The sequence below is a fragment of the Megalops cyprinoides genome, chromosome 1 (genome assembly GCF_013368585.1).
Source record: "Megalops cyprinoides isolate fMegCyp1 chromosome 1, fMegCyp1.pri, whole genome shotgun sequence".
NCBI lineage: Eukaryota > Metazoa > Chordata > Actinopteri > Elopiformes > Megalopidae > Megalops > Megalops cyprinoides.
Window position 1 is genome coordinate 55,934,940 of NC_050583.1, and position 26,506 is coordinate 55,961,445.

The following is a 26,506-nucleotide window of genomic DNA, read 5'->3' on the forward strand; positions in this document are numbered from 1 at the left end:
TTATGCATGAAAACAACACAACATGTTTTAAAGCAGATGTAGTCTATTAATGCTAATACATTTTTGTAGCCTAGTTATGTGTTTAATCAAGTTTTCAAATACATATGTTCCAGGCCGTTTACATATTTGAACTACTTTTTATATTTGCACTTTTAGAAAACCTTTGTGCATCTGTTCCAAGAATGTATTTCACATGATTTTTTGAAGCTTATTTTGAAGTGTATTTCACATTTTGAGCAATGTTCACATGAAATTGTGTCACTATGTGGACAATAACCACTCATCACCAGAGTAAGTATGAATACTCAGAGTACCTCCTATAACAGAGTGATTTTATTCAGGACGGTAGCTTGCCTTTTTGATAGATTTGACTTTGAGCAGACTCACTTTTCAGCCTTCTTTACTGCTCTTGCAGTGGTTTTTGCCTTTGTGCTTATTGACGTTTTTCTACCTGAAGACTTGGTGGCCACTTTAGTTTTAGCCAGCTTGGCTTTGGATTTCTTTTTGCCTCCTTTTGTACTGACAGTTTTTTTGGCGGTTTCCTTCTTTTTTCGAAATCGAATAAGGTCCCCCCGTCCAATTTCAATCATGTGTTCTTCCCAGGACTTCATTTCATTTTCATAGCGGATTTTATCATCTTCTGCCAACTGGTTGTAGACCTTAAAGGAAAGATGACAACATGCAGACATTCATACAGCAGCCCTCGCAAATAAACAGTGGAGACACATTCACTACTGTCGCATCTTCATCTGCGTTTTTATCCGATTCGTCGTTTAGAGCATGCACGTTATGAAGACTCACCTGTTTCTGCGACGGGTACATTTTTTTCCAGTCCTCCCTTAATGATTTCATCTTTGCCTGATGAAGAAAAAACATTTGGTACAGTAAATATCAGTGAAATTTCCAAAATAACACTAAGCACCAAAAATAACAGTTATTAATATAATAAATAAACTGCACAGAGAAAATTTAGCTCACACCCATTTGATGGGCTTAATTTCTACACATGTAAAGATAAAATGGAGGGGACAGCTTCTTGGAAAGTAACAGCAGTCACCCGAAACAGGGGGTAGACGGTTTGTAATGAAAAGAAAATAAGAACCAACGCACTCACCTAAGGTGAAAAAAGTCTTTACTACATTGCAGGTTCTAAATGAACATGTTAAATAAGCTGCTGTGTAATTAAAGGCATTTTAACTATTCCTTTTCATATCTGCATGTGTATTTTTTTTTCCAGCATCCATGCTGCACACTCCAAACACACTTAACAGTTATCTGTGGCTACCACTGATGGAATTTCCCACCTGCATTGTCATTCCTCTGGCTTCTGCAAAGTGTTCTGCCATGAAAATGTTGAAAGCAATTCGGGGGCGTTTCGGCTTGCCCAGCATCGTCAACTCCTGGGAATTCAAAACCAACAGATTTACACATTAAAGAAAAATGCAGAACACACAAAATACATGAAAGTTGTGTCACGTTTTTCCAGTACTGGTCTTCAGTAATCTAAGAATGTGCAATTGTGCTTTTGATATGGGCACCGAAAAATTTACTTTCACATCCTCTCCCATGACCACAACCAGTTCCCACTGACTGTATTTCATTATCAATCATACAAAGAACTGTAAAATACTGCTGTACAATGCATATTTACATTCACTAAATGTATGCTCTTTATTTATTGTGCAACGTAAAACTACACCACCACAGTACTATCTATGTGCAGCACCACTACAACACAACTTGTAGCTCCAGATTTTTTCAATGCCCAGAGACAGCTAACAAAAAGCTATCCTTAATGCCACGCAACCTTAACAGCGCAGTTTTGGATCCCACGACCACATTATCACATTTGAGTACCACACAGAAATACAATCAGAGAGAAATACACAGAAGAATAGGAATGACGCCGTTGTGCCTCCAGTCTCACCCGCTTCTGCCTGATGACCTTCCTTTTGGCTATTTTCTGTCTCTTCTCCTCCTTGAGCGCTGCCGACTGAGCCGGGGTGAGCTGGGCCTGGAACTTCGCCATCTCCACTTTGTACTGCTTCCGCGCGGCCACTGAAGCTTCATCAAAGGGCTTTGGGGAGAACATTTCGGCCCGGCAGTTGGAATTCAAATTCAAATTCAAACACATTGACATTTTCCCCCCTGAGGGTCATTATGCCAAGGGGATACTTCAGGTGGTGTATTTGTTCACTGGCGTTCAGACAAGTAGCAACCTGCAGACTAGTACAAGGTCACATGACACCATGCCTTGCTCAGAAGAGTAAATTCATCAAATGTTAGCCATAATTCATTTCATGAATCTAACTTAATATTACATGTAATTACTCTTTGATAACAAAAAAAAAAAAAATAAAAAAAAAAAGTTTAAATCTGCTACTGGAAAATCACACACCTGGTACCCCTAATGGCACTTTTGTTGGTTTTTATACATTTTCTCCAGACAACTGCATTTGTCCAACACAGAAATATACTTATTTCTTTTTATTTGCTTGTAGGTCAAAGTAATCTTTTATGCCTGCTATGCTATGCTATGCTATGCTATGACTTCTCATTGTTACAGATCACTGAAGAGGACTTCATATTATATTTAAAGCTAAAATGTTTGCCAATATAAACACACTCCTCTACCTTTTTCTGTTCAGGTGTCAGCATTCTCCATTGCTGAGCGATCTTTCTTACTACCTCCACCACACTCACATCTGTGAAAATAATAAAGGTTTACAACACAAGATGAGTGAACACAAACGAATTTATATTAAAACAACCTGATATGGTCTGGAGGAATTTTCAACAATTTCAAAATCGCAGCTTTAAGTATTATCCTTGTTTCTAATTTCCAAGTACAGACTTCTCAGCAACTCTAATGATACATTTCATTTTATTAAAATGTAACAAATGCCATGATCTCAGCATCAGCGACTCTTCACCTGGATACTGTCTGACAACGACCGGCTGCTGTTGTTTCACGAATCGCATGTAACCTGACAGAGGCTTCTTCGGGGGCTGTACCGATGTGGTGCTGAGACTCTTGCCTACAACAACACTGGTGCTCCTACATAATGATAAAAAAGGGAGGGAGGCATGGAGGGGAGATCAAATGTCTTAAAGAAGCAAGACTTCCTCAAACACGGTACGCATTGGTGGCTGCAATGCATTTTAACAATATCCAGAAACAGGTATAGACATTTAAAAATACTCGAGTTTGGATGAATCCGGTCAACAATCCCAGCATAACGTCAGCTAGGAAATCTTTGAAATCAATCATTCAAATAGCATACAAACAGTTTCTGCATATGCATTGGCCACGATTAAACACGCGATATAAGGACACAGCTAGCTAGAATACAGTATGAAATATCAACAGGATTTTTTAAAAATTGCGCGTCAACTGACCGAAGCCTTCCACGACATGCACGTGTGATAATGCTTCTTCAATTGCACTGCAAGTCGAACAGTACATACATTTCCTAGCGAGAGGAAAGTCCAAATAAAGTTAGCTAGCGAGCTATGTATGACAGCAGAACCAGCAGTCCGAGGACGAGCTTGTTAGTCAGCTAGCTAGCTAGCCAGCCAAAGTGAGTTTGCTTACCTTACAATAGAAGCACTTGACAGAAGACCAGCCGACTTGACTAAAAGGTTGGCTCCAACTGAAATCAAACTGAAGGGGGCCATGTTGGATAAATAAAAATCACGCTGTATCACACTTGGGTTTTAACAGATTTCCATGCATAGGACTGCTAGCCAGTTTATTTTTGCTAGTAGTCTGCTAGCACTCCTCCTCTCCCAAGCCATGTAACTATAATAAGGCGCCCTCTGTATGGTCCAGTCCCGATGTGTTGCCTTAAGAGCCGCGTAAATGTTGCGTTATAATTGGTCTTCAGATAGAAATATCCGCGTTTTCATTGGAAGAGGCGGGGCAACGCTATCCGGGGCATGCATAGGGCAGTTACCTAAAACCAGAGCAGCCAAACAGGTAGCATCTGAATACAGAAAAATAAAATAAAAGAAGAACTTTTAAGTAAAAACTGCAAATTTCTACTTCCATGTATATGTTCTTCATTTTCATGTATGCCCCCATCTCCCAAGTGAGAACAAATGAAACAGTAGTCAGTGTATGACCAATCCAGTAAATCTGGGATTTTAAGCAGTTTCTTCAGTACTATCACTGGGCTGGTAAGTCTCACCGTTTGTTTTTATACAAGTGCATTGTGGGAGAAGGGAATGTTGATATCTACATATTATGTTTCGCTTCGGTACTTTCAGCAGTAGTTTATTCGTTTTCGTGCAAAATAATCCAATGAATACACACGTTAACAGCTCAGAACGCCGAATTTCCTCAAACTTTTGTCATAAATAAGATTCCCATTTAACCAAATTAGGATTTTTGCATATCATGCTACTGTTTCTTTTTCTTCAGTACTATTCTACCCACATGAAAAGTAATTTAACGTTGGCATTCGACATTAGAACGTAAAGGTTCCATTGATTCCAGTCAAAACCACGATTTAATTGTGAGGGGGGTGGTAAGGTTATATGCTTTCAACGAGCTTTCTTGTGCGTTCGTTATCAAAAGCACAATTGCACATTACTTATGAGCATGTTTTTAGTAAAATAGGAATCGATATTATACAATTAGAAATAGTTAATTAATGTAAAAATACTATCTGTTTCTATGACTGCGACAATGGTAAGACAACAATAGTCATTACTTAGGTAGCCTGTAACCCACCATTGGTACATTTTTAACAAACCTCCGTTACTACGTTTACACACTTTGTATGAATATACGGGTTTCTTTAATACACAGCATGAACTTTCCTCTGATTTGTGTATATACCCCATGTGACATATGAGAACCAGTCAAAGAAGAGTGCGCGTTATTTGCGAAGAGAAAAGCAACAGATCGGAAGTCATGTGACATTCTGGTGATGCGGATGTTGTAGACGCGACTGACCTTAAGTTACTGCAAAGATAAGAGGACTGGGCCGAGTTGCACAATACGAACAGTCATGAGCTCTAATACTTTCTCGAAAGGTAGGTGGTTTCTCGGTTCGGCTAAAACCTGTCTGTAATTGTTAAAAGAGTGCATTGCAGTTTATGTGAGTATCCTTTCACCTTGGCTCCAGGGCCTTCTCTGAAGTGACTAGGTATGTCCAACTTATGGAATCGTTGGCTTGAGAAACTGATACCAGTCGTTTCGCCCTGGTAGACATTGATATCTTAATAAGAGTACATTGTTTGGTTTCGCCAGTCTTAAGTGATTATTCATAACGATTTGCACTGTAATACATTTGTGACTGAATTCTGAGCCACTGACATACAGACAGATCATTAATAGTTGCTATGCTTGATAACACTCAGTTGCATCAATTAGATCAAGTTTTACTGGTTTTGACCTACATCACATTAGAGATGAAATGGGGGGGGTCTACAAAAACTTGATCTGAGAGAAGCTTTTTTTTGCAACTTGTGTATGTTTGCATAATGTTTTACTCTGCCTGTTGCTGAAAATGAAGAGCTGGATTGTATTAAAACAAAAACAAAAACTGGGTCAGAATTTGTGTTCCTGTCAACTAAATATCAAGTATTGAGTACTTTAGTCATATCCGCAGTGAATCCTCAATTTGTGGTGTCCACCCTCTCTCCCTTCCCCAAATTACAGCTGAGTTGGTAACTGCCATTTCTTTGACTGCTGGGACTGCAGCAGTGAGTATCCTACTCTACAAGACATTTTTCTCCAAGGACAAGTGCTGCAAAGCCAAAGTGAACTTAGATCTGCAGAAGGACAATCCCAAAGTGGTACATGCCTTTGACATGGAGGACCTGGGAGACAAAGCGGTATATTGCAGGTGCTGGCGATCCAAAAAGGTAAAAGAAAATACCGTCACAAAATGTACCTCTACGTATTACCGCACTGACATCATATTATGTATTTTCCTTATCTTCCTTAGGTTTTACATATTAACAGCCTGCTGTTAGAACTTGCAAAAGATGATTACATGATAACTATCTCACTCGAAGGTGTTAGGACTGAGTAAATGTCTTGTGAAGGAATTCCTGTAAGCTAAAATATGGATGTTCCTGACTGGTGTAGCACTTCTTTTCTCTAAAAATTGAGCTTCTCACGTTAACATTTCAACACTTGCCATCTACTGTCAAATTTTTCACACATCTGTGTGCGTTAATGCAATATTTAACAATTGTATGAAATTTAGTAGTTGGGACCTGTAGTGAAGGACGAGAGCAGTCACCCCACCCGGCCTTGAACCTGGGTCTACGGACTTTTTAAATTTTGTTTTTTTTCTCTGCTGTTCTGACAGTTTCCTCTGTGTGACGGTTCCCACATTAAGCACAACGAAGAGACGGGTGATAATGTGGGCCCTCTCATTATCAAAAGAAAAGATGCTTGAAGAATCATCGTTGCACTTCCCAAGACCACATCTGCTGATGCACAGTTTCTTTGCCCATCCAAATATACATGTTGTTTGAAAAAACAAATGTAATGGCCTATCTGTATATGTTGTCACATGCGTATTTATTTTTATCTATTTGTGTATGTTGTCACATGCATATTTATTTTTAACATCTGTCTTGTGTTTGGGTGTTAACACTAAAGAGCAGAGTTGTGAGACGTGCAGCATTATTTTTTTCGTTGGTTAGTTGGGGAAGAACAGCTATATTTAATTGGCACTGGTAACTAACATTGATGGCTGAAAACTATTTTGCCAATGCTCATGAAAAGAGCTTGGGTGGGTACTGGATCAAATAAGAATTAATGACTTAACAAGAAATTTATTAGTGGCATGTACAACGAAGATAATACTCCTTGCAGTGCCTTTTGTCAGCACTCACAAAAGGTGCACCATTGGGGAACATGAAAACTGACTTTGACATGGTTTAAATGCAAAGGTGAAGCTGTTTAAAAATTGGAATTCCACTGCATAAGCTCATACAAGAAAAAAAATCATTCAGTCAAGTGACGGGCATGAGTTGTCAGCTTGCTGAATCACCTGGCCACATCTCTTGTTTTACCAGATAAGATCGCTGATCTGTTAACAAATACTGTAATTTAATGACTTCCCTTAAAAGTGCCAATGGACCAAATCTACTTGACTGTGTGTGTGACTGAGAGCAGGGATTATTGTTAGTGTGATTCAGAAGGAAGATTTTTATGAGGAAAAAAAAACATTGTTAGCACTACTCTTGCATTCCAGCCACTAACATGTATTTTTAACACATGAAATTAACCATAAATGTATTTTCATTTCTGCCTGTATTGTGAATGCTATTACTGCAAAATGTACTGTTAATTGTGTTAACTTGCATTGCATTGTGAATTGAGGGATGCAGAATTTCTGTGAGTATTTATCAAGATGAGCTCTATCAAAAGACAAGTGGCTTTATCCTTGTATTGTCCTCACATTTTGAAATGTTGTTGCATTGTTGTCTTGTATCTTGCTCAAGACTGTACACAAAATTGTAATGATCTGTTTTTGAAAGTAATATTTAATGAAAAAAGGATATTTATTTTGGGATATAATTATTCTGGTTTAGTAGTTATAAAAATCAGTGGCCTTGCGTGTTTACCAAATGCCTTCTCTTGGGTGAATATAAGGTATTGGAATCATAATTCTGAAACTAGGGAAACTGAAAATGTGGGAGTGGAAAGATTCAACAGTGTATACTTCTGGGCATGCATATGAAATGTCATTATTATTTATGTGCTATTTACAGAGAACTTCAACTGTGTTGTCTCAAAGCTGTAGAATGCTTTTCCTGCTGTGTATGCAGTGGTTCACAAACCTGAACAGCAGAAAATTGATGATAAGCAAAACATGTTGATTTAAATGGTAGAAAATGTGAAGGGCTGAATTTCACACAGCATTAAAAAAGAAATGTAGACATGTGCATTTGTGCATTGTGCATTTATAACTAAAAATGAAAACTGGCAAACAAAACCCTTTATGAATTGTATAGTTTCTAATCAACAGTAATACTCTTGTAATTAACATATAAAGTAAGAGCTTTAATGTAATTTTTTTCTTCATGTGAACAAACATTTGTATAGCTATATTCCAGGATGTAATCTTTACACTTTAATTATTACAGGGAAATAGTTGTAGTGCTGAAACAAGCCCAAACTCTAATTTAAATCACGTCCTTATTCCTAAGATAATTCTACACTTTTCTGAAGTATATCTGTAGGAAACCTCAAAAGGGGCTTTGTATAGTTACAGGATTCACCTACCATCCTAGTATACTGTATTCTTTGTAAGATGTATTTTTGTATTTATCCAGCAGAGGGCATTATATTGCTTAAATTTCCATTAATTCTTATGGAAGCTGTCTTGCTGATTTTTTTAGAGAACTACGTGCGTACAATTGCAATTAATACTCTAAATTAAATTTAAATGACTTTATAAATTGTAATTACATTGCAAATCATTATGCTCTGCCTGATTGCTCGATCGAACACTAAACCAGCTCTGAATTACGGCAATGGTGTGTGTTAGAGTCCAGTTTTTTTTTAGTCAGGGACGGCAACGATGTTCACTGCCATTAGAGCAAATTTCGGTGATAACTCGTTGGACAGAGGATAACTATTTTAAATCATAGTAATTAGAACGGGGCGAACAAACAGTGCAAAGTAACGGACCTTCTCTGAACAGACGAGGCAACATGGAAACTATGTACAAAGTGACCAGTTGTAATTATGATAAAGTGCAGGATCATCTGATAGAGAAATTTTCCGATGGTCAGCTCCAAACATTCGGTTTAAATCATCACGGTGTTGCTTTCCTTGTAAACAAAATGCTCTCCACAAGAGACATCAAGATATTAAAATTACAGGCAAGTGAACATTTCATAACAGTAAACAAAATTGGTTACAACAACTTGAATTTCAATTCTGGGTGTTCTGGTATTTTCGACACGGTCTTCAAAGTAATGCTCGCTATTTTTCGATTACTCTTTCTTTAAGATTAGAGCTGTGTTTTTATTTTATTTATAAATATGCTAGAAACAACTGTTCGTCCCTGGCTTGATAAGGATGACGACAACTTGATAAGGACTAAAATGCCATGATTATGGTTTGTCAGACAGGATGTATACACCAAGGGCTACAATGATTAAAAAGTAAGTATTTCCAATTGCATGCAATTTGGTGACCTTCTGTCTGATATCCTACTCTGATAGCTGAGTTTATTTGATGTTCAAATGAAGAATTATGAAAAGTGCAATTTTCCAGCACTGCAGAACACCCATCATACACAGAAAAATATATTTCTATATATTTATATCTATATATTTATATTTACATCTATATATTTTGCAAAAGGTTTACAAGAAAACGTTTATTAACGTATTGTTAAACCTGATTGTATAAATATAATTGAAAAACAGTTTAGGTAATAGTTGAATAGGCTATAGGCTATGGTAACAAAAAAAAATCACCCGCAACACTGTCCGTTCAAAGAATCAGTGCAGAATAAATCATGTTACCTCATACTAAGTGTAAAGTTGACAATTATTATTTTAAAGTTATTAATTCGTTAAATTTTTACCATTGAACATTCCAACTCCGGTATGCGTTTCAGGCTTCAGATCGCAACAGTACTGGCAATCGTAAAGTGACGCTACTCACATTAAGTAATGTTACGACAGTACTGGAAATGCCGCAAATGTGTCAGGCGACAGTGGATAGAGTCACTTACCCCCACATTAGGGGAACTGGATCAAACGGGATGACAATTGCGAGACGATATAATAGACTTGGACCAGTTTCGGACGGCGTCCACGCATACTGAACGAGAGAGACTGGGAATACGTTACCGGTGGTTTCTCCAAGGCGTGTTTTTCCTTTACACTGTTTTTTAAGTCGAAGTGGAAGAGCAAGCTAATGCGTCAGGGGTGATGTCACGTTTACTTGCCCGCTGGGATGTGTAGATGCAAGCAACTGAACGGAGCATGTTTGTTGTGTATCTGCGTGTTATTCAGACATAACATTAAGGGCGACTGTAGCAGCGTGCGTGAACATTCTTCCAGTCGTGGAATGGTGTGAGGATTCAGTCTTCATCAGCTGTGATCGCAAATGCAGAGGAGGGGCACTGACGTCTCTCAGTGAGGAAGTGGGATGTGGCGAGCCTGTATTTTGTGTTGCCGTTTAAAATGTGAAAATCATTTCAGCAGAGGTTTGGGGACCTTATTACAAGATAGCCTGATTCTGTAGACTGGGCGTCCGATGGCAGCTCGGTAAGATAACAAAATGAAGACTTGTTTTGACGTCCATTGGAATTGTGCCGTGCAGAATCACGTTGGTTAGCTGTACGAAATCAATATGTGAAGTTTAATGCAGCTATGTAGCTAGCTAGCTATTAAAGGCATATTTTAAAAGAGGAGCCATTAACTTTCACGTCAAAGATTAAAATGTCAACCCAACACCAAATAATGGACTCATCTCTAGCGCTGGGAAAATTGGAAATAAAAAGTCCTGGGAGCCTGGATATTAGTCACTCTGGACCAACGAAGGAGAAGAACGTCCAGGATGGAGTTCAGACACACCTGAATGGATGCGTACCACTGTCCCATCAGGTAGCAGGTCACAAGTATGGTGTGGATAAAGTCGGTAAGTATATAAATTCAATATTGTTTTTCTTTGGATGTGCCTCTCTTCGTTTTCTTCTTCAGTATGGACTTTTTTGCTGCCTATATTTGTCTTTTCATTTTAACCCATAGCCTTTTGCTTTAAATCTTATTTAAAGTATCACAGAGAAACCTCTCGTATAAAATGGTAATATATGTAAGAAAAATAACAAGAGGTACGTGATGTCATTTGTACAATTCAGAACACTGTGAAGTTACTGTTGCAGGAGGTTTCTGAAATCTAAAATAGTAGCACAGTTGAAAGGGCATATTTGTACACGTAATTTAAAAAAGGATTTATAGAACTAACATTTTACTGAACAGATCAGTTGGTGTATTTTGAAACATGGAAATTTGTATGACACAATATTAATGAGTGTGCATTATTACACACTTCCTCTGAGGGTACTGTGGCAATGATGAATTTTGACATTTGATTTCATAGTTAACTTTTCCATTACCAGGCAATTGGTTTCAGAACCACACTTTTAATAGCTGAAGGAAATGTGTTTGTTGTTCAGATTTATTCTGAGGTAACACGCTACTAACAGTTTACACCCCAACATATTACTTTGTCACAGTGTAATGGGTAAGGAAACCCACAGAATTAAAGCATAGACTGTTTTGCTACCAGTGATCTACATTCATCCTGTTTAGTCTTGAAAATGTGTTCTACCCTTGGCAGCATCAGATGTTAAATGTATGGCGTGTTAAATCCGACTGCGATTTTTCCACAATGCACGGTAACACGATTATGTAATAATAAGCGTAAGATCATAAGGAAACGGTTTGGAATTCCTCACTCATTAAGTGCAGCTCTGCTGACCCGCTAATCAGAAGTATAGATGTGAGCTTTCTAAAACAAGTCCAAAATAAGCCGAGAATAAATTTTTAAGGTAAAGTGGTAACTTTGGACTCGGTGGTTTCCTTAATTGCTGAAAGTTGGATTTCTGCTATTTGTTGCTCTCTAACAAGTTGCTTGTGGTTTCTTTGAAGAGAATCCGTTTGTGATTTTGAACTGTTTTGGCAGAACTGTTCTGCAGTAGAGTCGTTTTAGAGTGTTAGTGTTAGTTTTATAAAAAAAAAAAAAAAAAAAAAAAAACTCATGTCTTTTGTTCTTAATTGGTTATGTGCTGGTGATGTATTTGATATATTGACATCACATAAAGGGTGAATTGGGGTAAACACTTGTTCACCTTGCCTTGAGTGTGTGGCTGTATGCCCCAGTCCCCTGCACAGAGCTAATCAACATCTATGATGTAACATGCGGTAATAATCTAGTGTTTCTTCCCTCAGTGGTTACAGTCTCACTGTTTGAGAGAACTTGCCCCCTAATTTCATCAGCGCCTATCATAAATTGGCATGATTGGTGCCTTCACCCATTCTGAATAAGTCGACTATTTTCGCATGGCCAAAAAAATGAATAGCCTGTAAGTGTTTTGTTTTATTGATGTTTTATTGCTTTATTGCTGTTAAAGAATTGCCTCAGGTACATTGTTCCAAAGTTGACCTTACAATCTTTATGAGTGCACCAGCCATTTTTGTGAAGATAGGCCTAGGCCTTGGGTTTCAGATGCAATTACCGTTTAGAAATGTGGACAAGAAGATTACTTTTTTGACTGAGCATGACATTTGGAATTCCTGAGGCAGTTGATTCTGTAGGCACCCTGGACAGTCAGTGGAAAAACGGCCCTTCACAGGTCAGCGTGGCTGGTAAACTCATTCCCTTGTAGCTGCTATGAGGGCTTTGTTTCGGAAGTTCCTCATAGGGGACTTAGGCGGTAATCCAGCAGTGTAGATGGATGCATTTGCAGCTGAGGGTTTTTCACGGATGAGTAGGGAGGGATCAGCAGTTTGGAGACTTTGGACAATGCGGAGCTGATGTCCTGCAGTTCTGTGAATGGTTTCTGATAGGAGTAAGGACTTTTCATGCGGGTGCAGCCCTGACGAGTCAGCGCTGACCTGAAAGCCATTAATCTGTGCTGCAGGTGTAGCTCCTATACAGCTACTCTTTTGACTTTACTGGGAATGGTGTTACAGGAAGTGACACATCTTTTTTTCATTGATTCACCTTTTTTGGCGATAATTATATGATGACGTCATAATCACATGCAGCATATTCACATGGATGTTTTGTGTTCATCTTAATTCTGCATTGTTGCCTTAGCAACCATTTTATTACATTTGCTCAGAAAGGATGGCTTTATTTAATTGATAAATCCAGCCATATAGCCCTTTAATTTTGTGCTTGACATGAACAGGCATACTGCAACATCCGGATGGCACAGTCCTGAAGCAGCTACAGCCCCCTCCCAGAGGCCCAAGGGAAATGCAGTTCTACAGCCAGGTAACAACTGGTTATTTTTGGTTTAAGGACATTGTTAGTGATTGGTGTTTGTTTGCTATTTCCTCAGATCATACAGGTGATCTAAACTTGGAAAAACTGAGCTTCACACATTAACAGTAATATAAAGTGTTTTTTCGGTCACATTCCTTGCAATAACAGTAAGTATTGCATGCGCTGTCTAAGTAATGTTCATGCAAAATACTCAAGAGTACCTTCACTCAGTGTAAGCATTTGATAAATTAGTCAGGCCACTTAGTAGATTTTGTGTTCCCAGTCTTTCAGTCAAATGAGGAAGTGAATTATTTGTTCATCAATGCTGTGTTACTGTACCTCCCTGAAAAGCAAAGAACCCCAAACTCTCTTCTAGTGCCCCAGCAGTGGTTTAAACTACCTGCCAATATAAGAACTGCACAGTCTCTTACTAACTTTTATAGTTACCTATAGATATTCTGACACTCCTCATTTGTGTTTCTTATACCACAAGTGTTTTTTATTCCATGACCCAAGTTTATCACATAACCCATGTTTTTTGTCCTTAGCACAGACCAATACTCTGCTTGTTTTTTTTTTTTAAATGGAATTGTATTACATCAGTTGCACATTGATGTTGTTTCTGTTATGACAAGTTATATTCTGTTATTGTGTATGGATGTATTTTTAAAATATTAATTTTTGTTTTGAATTAGTGTATGTCGCCATTATTTCAGTTAGCCTGATTCAGGTCGTCCCTGAAACACTTTTGAGATAATAGGGACTGACGTCGTGCCCTGGGGTCTAAAGAGAGTGTAAGGGTTAAGGAGTCAGGGACCGGGGGAGTAAAGCCACTCATGAGTAAAGGGCTGACTGTGATGCTGTGAAAGCTGATTTGATCAGGATCACCAGCCCTCTCCGGCGCTGAAGCAGCGTCTGGTGTGGGCAGAGCTGTGGCCGAGGGCTTTACCACACGAGAGGAAAAAAAACCCCATCGCTGCAAAAAAGAAAATTAGAAATGCGGGAGATTCACAGAAGTGATTCACTCCTCAACTCTTGTATCGATCACTTTCTGCGAAGTGCTTTCTTTTTTCGTTTCCTTCTTGTGCATGTGGTGGCCATGTGCAGCATTTTTTAGAAGTGCTTGGTTTAACTCGCACATTGGCCTCAAAGTCTCTCTTTTTCCTGTGGCTTCTGAGGCACCCAGCCTAGTTGTCTGTTGCACATATGTTTACACTGTGTGAAAACATTCATCATTTCATTTTTCTGTACAGTCTTTACGCTCTCCTGCTAAGTACACTATGTCCAATTTCTTTTCAGCTCTCTCTCTGTGCGATGATTCGTTCTGATCATGAGTAGGAGGTGCCGATTATGTCAGTGCAACATTTAAGCTTTCCATTCTTTGATGCTATTAATGTAGCATTTTTTTTTTAAAGTGTCGAGTTTCAATTTCAGAAGCACCCAAAGCATTAGTAAGTGAAAAATGGGCTCATTTTTTTTTCTCTTTAGTGGTTTTAACTCCCAGAAGAGAACTGTGTTTCAGACACATCAGCAGCAAGGTGGTTAATCTGTTAAACTGATCTGTTAAACTGATTTAGGACTCTGCACAAATGACTTTTTTTTAAAATTTTGCTTTAAGTGTAATACTGATGTAGGCCTAAATAGTCTGACAGCTTAACACGCAGTCAATGCGCTCAACACACATTTCTGGTCCTAAGCAGTTTTAGACCTGGTGAAAATAGTTTTGAAACAAGTGACCAGAATTGAGGTCACAGTCATGCAAAGCAGACCGACACATTTATAAATAGTAATCCCTTTGACCACAAACGTGCATCCAGGGCCTTGGTGTTCAGCTCTGAAACTGTAAATCATTAAAACATTATAAAAAAACCCTCAGTGATTATTCCAAGGGCCTGGCCTGTAATTCAGATGCATGAAGAGGCCTGCCAGCAAAGCGCAGTAGGCTATGTCCCTCAAGTGGCCTGGAGAGTTTTTGTTTTGGCAGCTCTCAGCGGGCTAATGCGGCCCGCTCCGGCTCCGCGGCAGGCAAGGTCAGTGCGCTGCCCGGATAAAAGCCAGAGGGGCGTCTGTTTATTTAAGGACTTAAGAAGGTGTTTACCTCTCCGCGTCCGCAGCTGCCTCCCACTCCGTCCACACGTTCCGCTTCCCACCCGAGGACTCCCAGCCCAATGTGTTTAGTGGCCTTAAGTCCCTACCAGATAATGGTTCTGCATGTAATGGAAGTCTTTTTTTAATTTGTTCATTGGGTAGAACTGCCCAGGTACGCTACTGCGAGACTGAATGGCCCCAGGGGAAATGGCTGTAGAGTTTAAAATGAAAGACCCATGAAGTAATTAAAACTGCTAACCTGGTGCTGTTGGTGTTGCTGTTTTTCTGAGGGGCAAAAATGTTAACAAAATCTGTTTGAAGTGGTTTTATTCTTAGATGTTCTGCTGTTGCTAGGTACTCAGCATCACAGGCTTCCCTCCCAATGGCAACAGCTGAATTCCCTGCTAATTCCCTGTTAATTGACATTAACTCCATACATTCACTCAAACCTTGTTGTGTTTCACAATTGGCCTCCTTCCATCACAGGTATATGCTGAAGACTGCAGTGACCCGGTTCTGCTGGACCTTCAGCATTATCTGCCAAAATACTTTGGGGCGTGGTCTTCACCTGACTCACCTACCGGTAAGACGCTTCCCAGAGGGTCTGTGCAACAGCACGCTTGCTATTTTAGTGCTTTAGGTGCCATATTCCTTGAAAACGTGTTTGAACTATACTTTTTTAAATTAGTTCATGACTTTTATGTTTAGAGGACACAGTCATTCTTAGTTCTTGACAGGGTCTCTTTTGAAGACACTCGAACGCATCCCTCTGAGGAAACGTTCCACCGCTCCATCTGCTGTGCTAATTGACGACAGTGTATGACTCCTTCACCCCAACCCCCCCGCAGCGCACTCACCCCTGACACGCGGTGGCCCAAAGGGGTGATTTAATAGGCTTTATCTCAGTTTCCTGAGAAGTCGCACAGACAGGCATTCGTTGTTCACATCGTTGCAGCCTGCTCTGCTCTGCTCTGCTCTGCTCGGTCGAGGCAAAACTTCATCCCCTTGGGTAAAGATGCATAAACAGCTGGCCCAGATAATGCACACTGAATCATCAAACTTATCTCTGCTGTTGCGGATTTACATTTTCCCAGCCGTGGATGGATATTTTCCTGTGTCAACAGGGCCCATACTGACATTGTAACTGTCATCATGTCCTGAAACATTCTGACCCCCTACTTTCTGCAGATACTAAATTTGTGATGACGTGACTTTGCGCTTGTCCAAATACAATTGATAGCGGTTCAAAAATGTATGTGTTGAAAGTGAAAAGGAAAACTCTTGACTTTGTCAGGGTTATGCTTGTCAACATTTGTATTACCTCTCTAGCGGAAAATACTGTTTCACGGTCTCCCAGCAATGCTATACCTCTGATAATGAGAACAAACTTTTTATCTTTGCGCTGCATTGCATTTTTCTTCTGGTTAGCCAGATGGTATTTCCCTTTACAGTCAGGTAAATCGTCTCTTTGTGGCACACGAATCGAAGGCCGGTGTGCAGTCTAACCACAGTGCACCTCTTAAGTTTTTGAGTAGCAAATAATTTTTTTTTTCATGTTTGGAAAACACAGTATTTTTTTGTTAATGTTAGCAACTGCCAAGCTCACAACACTGAAAATAAACAGTGAGGCTTGCTTGAATTCATTCTGTAAGGCTACAGAGAAAGCATATCCTAGCCAGATTGAATTGTGTGAACTCTAGGAGGTTGAGCTGACACTGCATACAGGTCAACGGATTGCCCTCGCCTGTCTGACCCTTCGTTTTTGTCGTTCTACTGTAGACCTGTACCTGAAGCTGGAAGATGTGACACGCAAGTTCAACAAGCCGTGCATCATGGACGTGAAGATCGGGCAGAGGAGCTACGACCCCTACGCGTCCCAGGAGAAGCGGGAGCAGCAGATTAAGAAGTACCCTCTGATGGAGGAGATAGGCTTCCTAGTCCTGGGAATGAGGGTGAGTCCGGAAAAGGCCTCCCTTTATGAACTGCAAAGGAAAGCTTTTTGCTTTGCTTGACCTGCCTGCAGCCAGCTCTGAAAATATCCATTTATCTGATAGGAGCACCGGGGTGGGCTTGTCAAAGTTACGCCATCCTTTGTGGCTCCAAAGAATGACGACAAAGAGGAGCGAAGAATGCACCCTTGTGTTCCCTCCGATGTGTGACACATTGTTGAGGGTGCGGTCTTCGGAATGCTACGCGGCCCGACCCTGTTTGTGCGAACGTTGTGTGCAAAGCACTCCCACCCTCCCTTTGCAGGGGACACTGTGGCATTCTCAGTACAGCGGCTTCAGTTTATGAGAGAGAAAGCGGGCCTCTCGGAGCGCTCTAGTCAGTAACAGTCCTGCAGTCATGTCCTTGGCCCCCCAGCTGTCTGCCTCCGCGGACACGCCCATTGGTGACACCCCGCCTGAACGGCCAGCTTGCATGCCGCTTCCGCCCCTCGCGGTAATGAGAGCAGGCTTTTGAGAGATCTCAGTGTCAGTGCCTGTTCCTTTGAAGCAGCACTTCTAATTAATGGTCACCAGCAATCAAAACAGTGGGAAAGGATGGAAGTGAAGGTTTCAAAAGGTCAGGTTTGTTTAGATCGCAGAATTAGCCCCACAGAGGCAGGAATATCAAGCCCGAGGTCAGATTTATGATGTAATAATGTTACATAATGTGAAGAGGGAAAGATCATAAAAAGCGCTGTGTGGCAAGAGGAGCAATTTACCCAGGTGAAATAAATCATTTGCCTGACATGGACCTTAACCACCACAGACGCTCAAATAATGAGCTGCAGCACCTCTCCCTCCAGAGCAAACAGTGCGCCTGCCACACAGCCAATCGCAGCTTGAGGGGACGAGCAGGGAGGGAACCTCGCTCACCTCAATAACAGCTCTATCACACTTTATCTACCCGCTGAGCAACAGGGGTAACACTAGACGACTCTCGATAAATAAAGGCTGCGGGGAGGACTTTGAGCAGTGCAGCGGGAGAGGGGCTCATATTGGAAGTTGCTGTTTCAATATGTTGCCCCCTAGTGGCAAGAGAATCACACCCTTTCTCCAGGCCCCATATTCCAGCTGACTGTGGTGTGCATGGCCTGTAACTCTGAGAAATGATATTGAGCAAGAGGGGTTGTGTTGCTGTTTGTTTGTTTCCTGCACAGCATTATTTGGCTGTCACTAAAATAAAAGGCAATTATTCTTTCATAAACAGATAGTCGTCACACTTGCTTAAACTGTCTATTCAGATGACAAAGTGCTTGGCAATTAGATTGAATCAGGGCCTAGGTGTCAGTAGTGAAAATGGAGGACCATCTTATATGCAGAATATGTTTGTCACTTTTACATTACCGTTGAAATTCTGGCACTTAATCTCTCAGAGGTTCAGAGGGAAGTGCTATTTGCCCGCTCCTTTACCCACTGTTTTCCAATATTTTCAATTATTCTGTAGAGTTTCTGAAAGTATACTGCTGAGACAACAAAAATCAAGTTCTCTCTCTCACACACACACACACACACACACACACACACACACACACTCTCACACACATACACACACACACACACACACACGCATACACACACACACACACACGCATACACACACACACACACACTCTCACACACATACACACACACACATACATACACACACACACACACACACTCTCACACACATACACACACACACACACGCATACACACACACACACACACACACTCTCACACACACACTCTCACACACACACTCTCACACACATACACACACACACACACACACACACACACACACACACACACACTGCCATTTGTTTGCTTCCACTGAAGCTTAAATCACTCCAGACTCCCTTAAGGCAGAGGTTGTCCATCGATGAGTCGCCGGTCTTCCTTGTGAAATACTCCATCGATATTTTTCAGCGCTGAGCACTTTGTGTTTATAGATTTGTTGTTTTCCTTTTTATTTTTATTTGCACAGTCAACTGAATGCGGCCCTGTTTCTGGCTTCGTCTGCGCCGGTGTCTACAGAAACGGCACAAAGCCGCTGCTGTCACCAGGCTCATGAAAGGAGCACAGCTCTTTGTCTGATCCCAACACATCTTCACCGCGCAATACCAGCAAATTGTGCTCTCACAATGCTCTAAGAGCATTTTTGTTCTTCTTCAAATAATTCCTAAATTTGTTGCCATGCTATTCGAGCAGCTTCAATGGTCCTTCTGCATTTAAAAAAGATCAAATGCAGCTCTAACATATGTCATTCCAACAAAGCATGTCTTATCATTTTCCTGTTTTGAAGAGCAATTGAAGAATATTCTCTGTGAAAGCTGGAAATGGCAGTTTGGAGCTTGTCTCTTTACACGTTCAATATTTGATTTCGAAATGTAATTTTAGTTGCATCAGCGTGGTGCTGTGTGGTTAGACGGACCTCCATGAATACGTCAACGTGACACACATTAATTGAGCAGATCAATGATGACCCTGTAGAGCAGATCCTTCATCTGCATAACTGTGCATAATTAATTAATTAAGGAAAGCCGACATTGCTAAGGATGATTAAAAACACCATTAAACGTTAGGAAATACGATTAAAAATGCCATAAGTAGCATGTTTGGAATAACATGCTTTTAATGACAAGCGGAAGCAAGCTGTCATGGCTGACCACCTCTTTGAATGCCTGTATGAATCATCATTACCTGGTTCAAATTAGAGTATAATTAGTGTTATAAATACTGTTAAGTACTGCAGACAGTATGCGGTCTTTTGTAGGAGACCAAAACATCCTGTAGCTGAGATGGAGACAGTGTAGAAACTGTAAAGCTGTGAAGATACACAGTCCCTACGGGTTTAGTACATGAACATCCATTCTGAAGTCCTGCTGTGATATGGACATTTAGCATTTGCATATATGAAAAAAGAGTTTGATTAGTGCCAGCACTCTGCTGTACTAGTTATCCCCACTGCAGTCTGTAGAATGTTGCTGTGGAGTGAAATTGCCTTTATTAGTCTTCTTCTGCCCTTCAGATTTTAAGTAGGATTTCAGTACTTATGGCACCATTTAATAGAAAACAATTAGTGTGACAGGCGTTCCTTTCCAAAGTGCAGTCTTTGCCAGACATTGTGTGGATACTCTGTTTTGACTGCAGTACTAGTAAAATTTGGGTCTGTGTTTTTTGGATTAACAGCCAGAAAGGATAAAGCAACATTAGTAAATTATTAAGAGGATTTCTCATTGGTAATTGAAACAAAAAACCAGGATGGTTGTAAATGTTGAATGGGAAAAACAAATACTCAGAAAGTATTGGCGGCAGATGTAACGTTTTGGTCAAGGACGGCGTTCTTAGGTTCTCTGGGGCAGCGGAGAAAATTGGGAGGAAGCGTCCTGTTATCGCTCCGGCAGGAAACGGTTATCTCCGTCCCCTGTATCGGCTCCATCAGGCATCTCCCATCTCCACAATCATCAAAATGGCTCTCTTCACTGTCCCCTCCCCATGCTTGAGTGAAGGCCTCACAGTAGCGGGTGGGCATTGAGTTGCGGCTCTTTTGTGGAGCACATCTTGTAAGGCACATGCGATAAATTCACACTACAGTGCAGCCTGTCAGTTTAACTGCTCCGGCCTAAGTCCAGCGTTTTTGGGCAGCAAATTCCTATTCGAAACATCTGGAGGTACGAGGAGTCCAGGCAGGACAGTGATGGATTCCACCTGGAGGCGTGGGGGTATGGGCAGGGGGTGGGAGTGTGGAGCCTCCTCTTCACACCGGGGGAGAAGCACGCAGCAGCAGACCCACTCCTGGCCCGCCTGATGGACTCTACCCACTAATTATCCTCTCCCCCAAACAGGCCAGTGCGAGGGAGACACGCTCTTTGATGGATGGGGAAAACAGGCTTCCTGCAGAGCCTGGAGTTAGCCCCAGGCCTGGTCTACACAGGCCATTCCAGGATGAGTTTCTCTGTCTTCCCCGGGGGCAGAGGAGATGTCTGGCAGGGAGCGCGGAAAAAAAAAAAAACAGCCAGGCGCTCTGCTCTTCAGCCTCTCTGTGTGGCCGCTGAGTGAAGTGACCCATTACTGTTAATTACCCTGCTGATTGCGCTGATAGAGGAGGAATGCCGCCTATCTGAGGAAAGTCCCAGTCTCGCAAGGACACAGAAAGCAGGGAAATCGTGCCGCCAACTCCCTTTTATGTGCTTTAGTTCCCCCCGCTTAGATTCTTACATTTGATATCGTCTGTCAATCTATAACTTTTCCTGTGGCTGCAGCAGATGTGGGCAATTCTCTCTGCAGTAATAACAGCATGAAAATGTCTCCGTTAACACCTGGGCTGAACTTCAGCGTTTGCTTTTTATTTCGTCAGAATTTCATCATGTTATTCCTCCAGCAGAGGGCGACCTTTGTCCTAGTTTCCACGCGGCAGTTGTCATTGCCATACCGTATCTTGAAATAAACAAAAAAGTCTCTGAATACATCTTTATCTATGATATAGTTCAGTTTAAATATTATTCTGACAGAATAAACAGAATAAACGATCCCATAAGAATGAGAGAGGTTGTTCTGTAGAGAGAGGGTCAAATTACACTGTTGCTTTCATCAGGTTTAATGTACTTGTTGTGAGAAAAATTAAATTTCCTGTTGGAAAATTCCTTCCTTTGAAACAGTTTGGTTGAAGATTTTGGTTGATTGTGGATGCTTCATGCAGACTGGCAAGCAGGTAACAAAACTCAAGAAATGAACGGGAAGAAATTCATGAATAACTATTTCCCTCCATATCCCCAGATATACAAAGTGAGCTCGGACAGCTATGACACATATGATCAGCATTATGGAAGAGGTCTTGTGAAGGACACCATCAAAGAAGGTGAGGTTTTGCTTGCAGAAGGCTCAGGTTCAGTGTTTCTCCAGTAATACTTGTGTGAGGCACAAGCGTATACTGTGTGTGTTTGTGTGTGTTTATATACATAATATTACGACATGGTGCAGCAGAGAAGTTATCATGCCTCATTAAAAGACCTTTTGGCTCATTTGCTGTAGGTGATGGAGGAACATTAAAATTAAAAGTAGAAGGTACTAAAACAGCCAGCCTTCAACAGAAATACTCATCTTATGTTGATAGCTATTTGACAACTAGTTTTCCTCATTCTTTTTTTAGGATTGTCCAAGTTCTTCTATAATGGGAGGAGCCTGAGAAAAGACGCCATCAGTGCCAGCATCCAAAAAGTGGAAAGGATCCTGCAGTGGTTCGAGGGCCAGAGCCAGTTAAACTTTTACGCAAGTTCCCTGCTGTTTGTGTATGAGGGCTCCCCCCAACGGAGCGCTCCCAAAATGGCCGACAGCCACCCGGCGGAGAAGACGCCGCTCCCCAAAGCCTGCGTGCCAAACGACGGTGTCCTGGAGTACAACAACAACATCCGCGTGATCGGTGCGGCGGAGAACGGCCGCGTGCCGGAACCGCTCGGCCGGAGCCTGTCCAACATGTACGCCCTGCACCGGCGCGGCTGCAGCGGCGGTCACCACGGCGACATCCCCACAGGCATCTGCAGTGCCCAGCAGGACAACAGCACGTGGAAGCGTGCTTCCCAGAATTCCCCGGAGCAGCCCAACGGCAACGGCGTCCGGGCCCAACTGGAAGAGGAGGAGGGTCGGCGGGGGCCGGACGCCGTGCGGGACGGGGGCGATGTGGAGGTCCGGATGATCGACTTCGCCCACGTCTTCCCTAGCCAGGCCCGGGACGAGGGCTACGTCTACGGCCTGAAAAACCTGCTGTCGGTGCTGCGGCAGATCTTAAGTGAATAAGCTCCTTCGTGCTGTGGTGTCATTGTCAGTTCTGTCCATTCACTTCTCATTAACTTGGGCCAATAGTGTAATGGAAGTGTAGCACTCCCCCCATGCAAGGAAATCTGCACTATGAAATCAATTAACTTCTTTGCAGTTACTTGTGTACTACATGTGCTTGTTTTGTACCGCTAGGAAATGTTTATAAGTATCTTACTCAGGTGAATTACTCAATGTCCACATACTAATTTTTTTGCAAAATGAGCAAAACTCGGTGCAGTTAACTCTAGACATCAGGATGTTTTCTATACTCTACTTTGCAAACCCTTGTTTCTGTTGAAAGGCTGCACATTTAGTCACCATGACAACTGGCACAGTAAACTGCAGTGGAGAACAACTGGACAGTATGCTTCCAGTATACACTCTCCACTTTGGAAATTATCCCAGAAAACTAACTGAACTACTGATTTTTTTTTTCTAATTTATATTGTAGATGTATATTTGTGTTCAGAAAAACCAAATGATCATCCAGGATAAGGAAATTATATTATTAATTATTATATTATTAATATTTCTTTCATGTACATTTGTTGCCAAATTGCTTTACCTGTCTTTAGCCAATCTTTCAACAACAGGATACAAGTGATTTAATTTTAAATGATATTTAGTGGTTTTACCTTATTTAAACGATATTAATAATTTTACTGTAACCTGATGCAATACGCTGCTCATGGAGTAAAGAGTAGGCAAAAACAACTTAATTTTAAAATTTTAAACAATAGTATTAGGCAGGATGTTTTTTAACCTAAGAAAATTCACATGACCTATTTGAAATGTAGGAAGTAAAGACCCTGCTAAACTCGATTGCGGTAAGAAGACTGAGGGCCTTTACGAAATGTGACGTTTTAAGCTCCTCACTTTTCTCCCTGATGGTCTTCAGGCGTCGTTAGTGTGGAATGCGGTCGAGCTGACATGTCATTGGATGTCGCAGTGCTCCCAGGTGTACTCCACAGTGATCCAATGTGACAGCCATGGTGGAAAGGGTGGAAATGCATGGCTGAACAGTAGCTATTTGCCTCTGTTCTTGGGCAGCCTTGTTTTTTTTTTTTTTTTGAACTTTTTTGATGATAAGACGAATGTCAAACAACGCAGAGGCCAGGTTTTAATTTGTACAACATCAGTAAAGGTGAGTTTCCTTAAGTGACTTTAGTCTGAGGCGGGCTAGCCTATAAGGCACAGAAACGTCACAAAACAGGAACTTTCCTTTCGGGATATAAATGTAATCAAGTGTGTAAAACTAATATAGTCCTCTTAACTAATCAAATGAATGAGTGGAGCTCAAATTTGTATTACCTTGTCAGTTATGATGTTCTTTAGAATAACCAAAATGGTACTAATGTCCCCAAAAAGATTTTCTAATATGGGGTTGGCTTCAAAAATTATTTTATTGAATTATTTTGAAATTATTGAGGAAGGCTAATCAACAATGAGTGGCATTAAATCAAATATATAAATATTCAGGGCTTAATACTCAATACAGACAACATCCATATGAAATTATGTGATATGATCAATTATTGTTATTTACTCTATGATTTATATACAGGAAATAGAATTTTGACATTTTCACAAATGTGGTCAGTTGTCATGCTCCTAAATCACTGCCTTATTTCTTTTTTTCTTTTAAATTTAATTTCCTGGATTTACAAACATTCTGCTTTCATATGCATTTTCTCTTTCTTTATGCCAGTCTTTTTCCACAGATACTAATATTAAAACATACAATAATAGTAGTAGTAATAATACTTATGTACAATGTGTACAAACTGGACAACACACAAATCTAGAAAATGAGAGCAAAAATGCTCATTTACACACAGCTCCAGTGTGGCATACAATTTACAGTATGTCATTATGTGGGTTCGAGAAGACAATCTAAATTTTCATTTCACTTTGATCAGTTGGGTAGACAGTTTTATGAGCCATATTTACCTGCTGATTAAATTCAGAGCAAAATATTTTTGCAGCCCACCCAAATATTAAAGACTGAAAATGAGCAAAGTCTAAAAGTAAGTCTCATTTTTTTTCTTCACAGTATATTTCAAGCCATAGCTTTGATCGGAGTGTTGGTCGGAAGTATGTTCCAATTCTGTTAAACCATCCCACTTCATTTGTCTTACACAGAGTACCCTACTAGAGTTTCTTGTTATTCAGGATACACTACTAAAATTGATTTCCACGTTAAAATTGTAACAGTAGGTGAAATACTAAATGGAGGATATAGCAGCACCGGCCCAGCTGAGATGGCCACGGATGCTACTAGTGTACTGCACAACTTCAGTGGCAACTCTTAAACAGTAGCACTGAAGCTGGAAAAGCTCAGTGATTCAGACAAGGCAAATACTGTAAATAGGCAGGGGCTCATTTTCTGCAGCTGCTCTGTCCATTACATGCAGTTGTTCTATAGCAATGTCGATGAAATTGAAACATCTCGTTTACATTCCATATATATTTTTGCTGGTTAAATACGTCTGTTCGTGTAGTGGGTGTTCATGTGCAGGAAGCTAACCTTTATGGAGCAATTGTTGCTGTGTGTTCCTCTCTTATTTTTGTTTTCCTGTTGTGTAATGCACTGAGACAAGTCTAATACTCAATTTAACATTCTGTCTTTTGGCTGTGAACTAACCAGTGGCTTTCCCTTTGTGGTCCAGTTGTCTTTGTTGCCACAGCCAACAAAGTTGTGATTTTTTTTTTTCTTTCACTGCACCGTATTGAACATGATGAAAGTCAGCGAGCAGTGCACTAAAGCACTTTAGAGGTATGGGACTAGACTGGATTTTGTCCAAGGAACTGAGCCAATCAGGGCTGAGCGACTACTCTCTCCCTCTTATTGTAATGTTACCAGTGTTCCTAGTGAATCTGTTAAAATACTAACACAGTCCTAAGCCAGTTTAATCATACATTGGTGAGAAGTTTGTGGTGTGGTTGGTCCAGAACTTTATCGGGATGGTTGTGTGTTTAAATCCTGAACGGGGCACTGCTGTTGCACCCTTGAGCAAGGCACTTTACTGAATTGTTTCAGTAAATACATCCAAACTGCATGAATTGATGATGTGTAAAATGTAAGACTCCCTGAACTGGGGTGTCTGCTAAGCAAACAATGACAAATATTTATGCTGGGTTTGTTTAAAAGCACTAGATGTTAATTGGGCCTTGCACTCTTCTCTTGGGTGATGATCTGGAATATGCAAGGAAAGCATAGATGGATACCTCTGACCTTAATCACATGACTAGTGAAAAAGTCACACTGCTCAAAACCAATTTTGTCCTGTTTTAATGCATCAAAATGATCAATCCTTAACTACATTTGTGATTTGTCATACTTATTTTTTGAATTGGTTACGTGCTGAAATGTAGTTTTTGCCACATCGTTGCAAGAGAGATGGTACAGTAGAAGTAGAGAGTGACCTCAACTTGTCAGTTAAAATGGATATCTTTAATCTTCAACCTCATCCTAAATCATTGACTGTAAGGCAGCAAGAGCAGCACCTTGGTAAAATGCATGTCTGCAACACTCAGATGCAGCCCTAAAATATAACTGTTTCTTCTTTTTTTCCACAGCAAGTAATTTAATCCATATTTGCCCGTAAAGTTTTCAGTTATCCAGACAGTCAAACACAACCACATT

The 26,506-nt window shown here is 40.7% G+C and overlaps 3 protein-coding genes across 4 annotated transcripts; 2 read left to right on the forward strand and 1 right to left on the reverse strand.

The window, feature by feature from the left end:
• Positions 1-29: 29 nt before the first annotated feature.
• Positions 30-10,053, reverse strand: tfam (transcription factor A, mitochondrial). 2 transcript variants are annotated; one of them, XM_036551285.1, is made up of 8 exons: positions 9,720-10,053; positions 3,596-3,664; positions 2,934-3,058; positions 2,635-2,705; positions 1,928-2,077; positions 1,305-1,400; positions 802-858; positions 30-659 (listed from the first exon to the last, which is right to left on the reverse strand). In XM_036551285.1, exons 1-8 carry the CDS (start codon positions 9,725-9,727, stop codon positions 384-386), a joined length of 852 nt encoding a protein of 283 aa, XP_036407178.1. In that variant the 5' UTR covers positions 9,728-10,053; the 3' UTR covers positions 30-383. The 2 variants fall into 2 exon arrangements, with proteins under 2 accessions (XP_036407178.1, XP_036407170.1); XM_036551277.1 differs by lacking the exon at positions 9,720-10,053 and having other exon boundaries at positions 3,596-4,077.
• LOC118793226 (CDGSH iron-sulfur domain-containing protein 1-like) lies at positions 4,794-7,947 on the forward strand. The gene is made up of 3 exons (XM_036551297.1): positions 4,794-5,040; positions 5,669-5,874; positions 6,327-7,947. The coding sequence occupies exons 1-3, from the start codon at positions 5,016-5,018 to the stop codon at positions 6,414-6,416; spliced, it is 321 nt and encodes a 106-aa protein (XP_036407190.1). The 5' UTR covers positions 4,794-5,015; the 3' UTR covers positions 6,417-7,947.
• Positions 10,054-10,183: 130 nt separating the features above from the next.
• ipmkb (inositol polyphosphate multikinase b) lies at positions 10,184-23,369 on the forward strand. Its single transcript, XM_036551266.1, has 6 exons — positions 10,184-10,630; positions 12,909-12,994; positions 15,560-15,656; positions 16,853-17,025; positions 21,823-21,904; positions 22,196-23,369. Exons 1-6 carry the CDS (start codon positions 10,432-10,434, stop codon positions 22,837-22,839), a joined length of 1,281 nt encoding a protein of 426 aa, XP_036407159.1. The 5' UTR covers positions 10,184-10,431; the 3' UTR covers positions 22,840-23,369.
• Positions 23,370-26,506: the final 3,137 nt, after the last annotated feature.

Excerpts from the sequence above, each read along its gene's own strand:
- tfam (XM_036551277.1), bottom strand. The coding sequence starts at position 3,678 with ATGGCCCCCTTCAGTTTGATTTCAGTTGGAGCCAACCTTTTAGTCAAG. Across the intron at positions 3,059-3,595 it reads TCAAGTGCTTCTATTGTAAG|GAGCACCAGTGTTGTTGTAG; the intron begins GTAAGCAAACTC and ends ATCATTATGTAG. Across the intron at positions 1,401-1,927 it reads AGGTCATCAGGCAGAAGCGG|GAGTTGACGATGCTGGGCAA; the intron begins GTGAGACTGGAG and ends TTGAATTCCCAG.
- LOC118793226 (XM_036551297.1), top strand. The coding sequence starts at position 5,016 with ATGAGCTCTAATACTTTCTCGAAAG. Across the intron at positions 5,041-5,668 it reads CTCTAATACTTTCTCGAAAG|CTGAGTTGGTAACTGCCATT; the intron begins GTAGGTGGTTTC and ends CCCAAATTACAG. Across the intron at positions 5,875-6,326 it reads GGTGCTGGCGATCCAAAAAG|TTTCCTCTGTGTGACGGTTC; the intron begins GTAAAAGAAAAT and ends CTGTTCTGACAG.
- ipmkb (XM_036551266.1), top strand. The coding sequence starts at position 10,432 with ATGTCAACCCAACACCAAATAATGGACTCATCTCTAGCGCTGGGAAAA. Across the intron at positions 10,631-12,908 it reads GTATGGTGTGGATAAAGTCG|GCATACTGCAACATCCGGAT; the intron begins GTAAGTATATAA and ends TGACATGAACAG. Across the intron at positions 12,995-15,559 it reads AAATGCAGTTCTACAGCCAG|GTATATGCTGAAGACTGCAG; the intron begins GTAACAACTGGT and ends CTTCCATCACAG.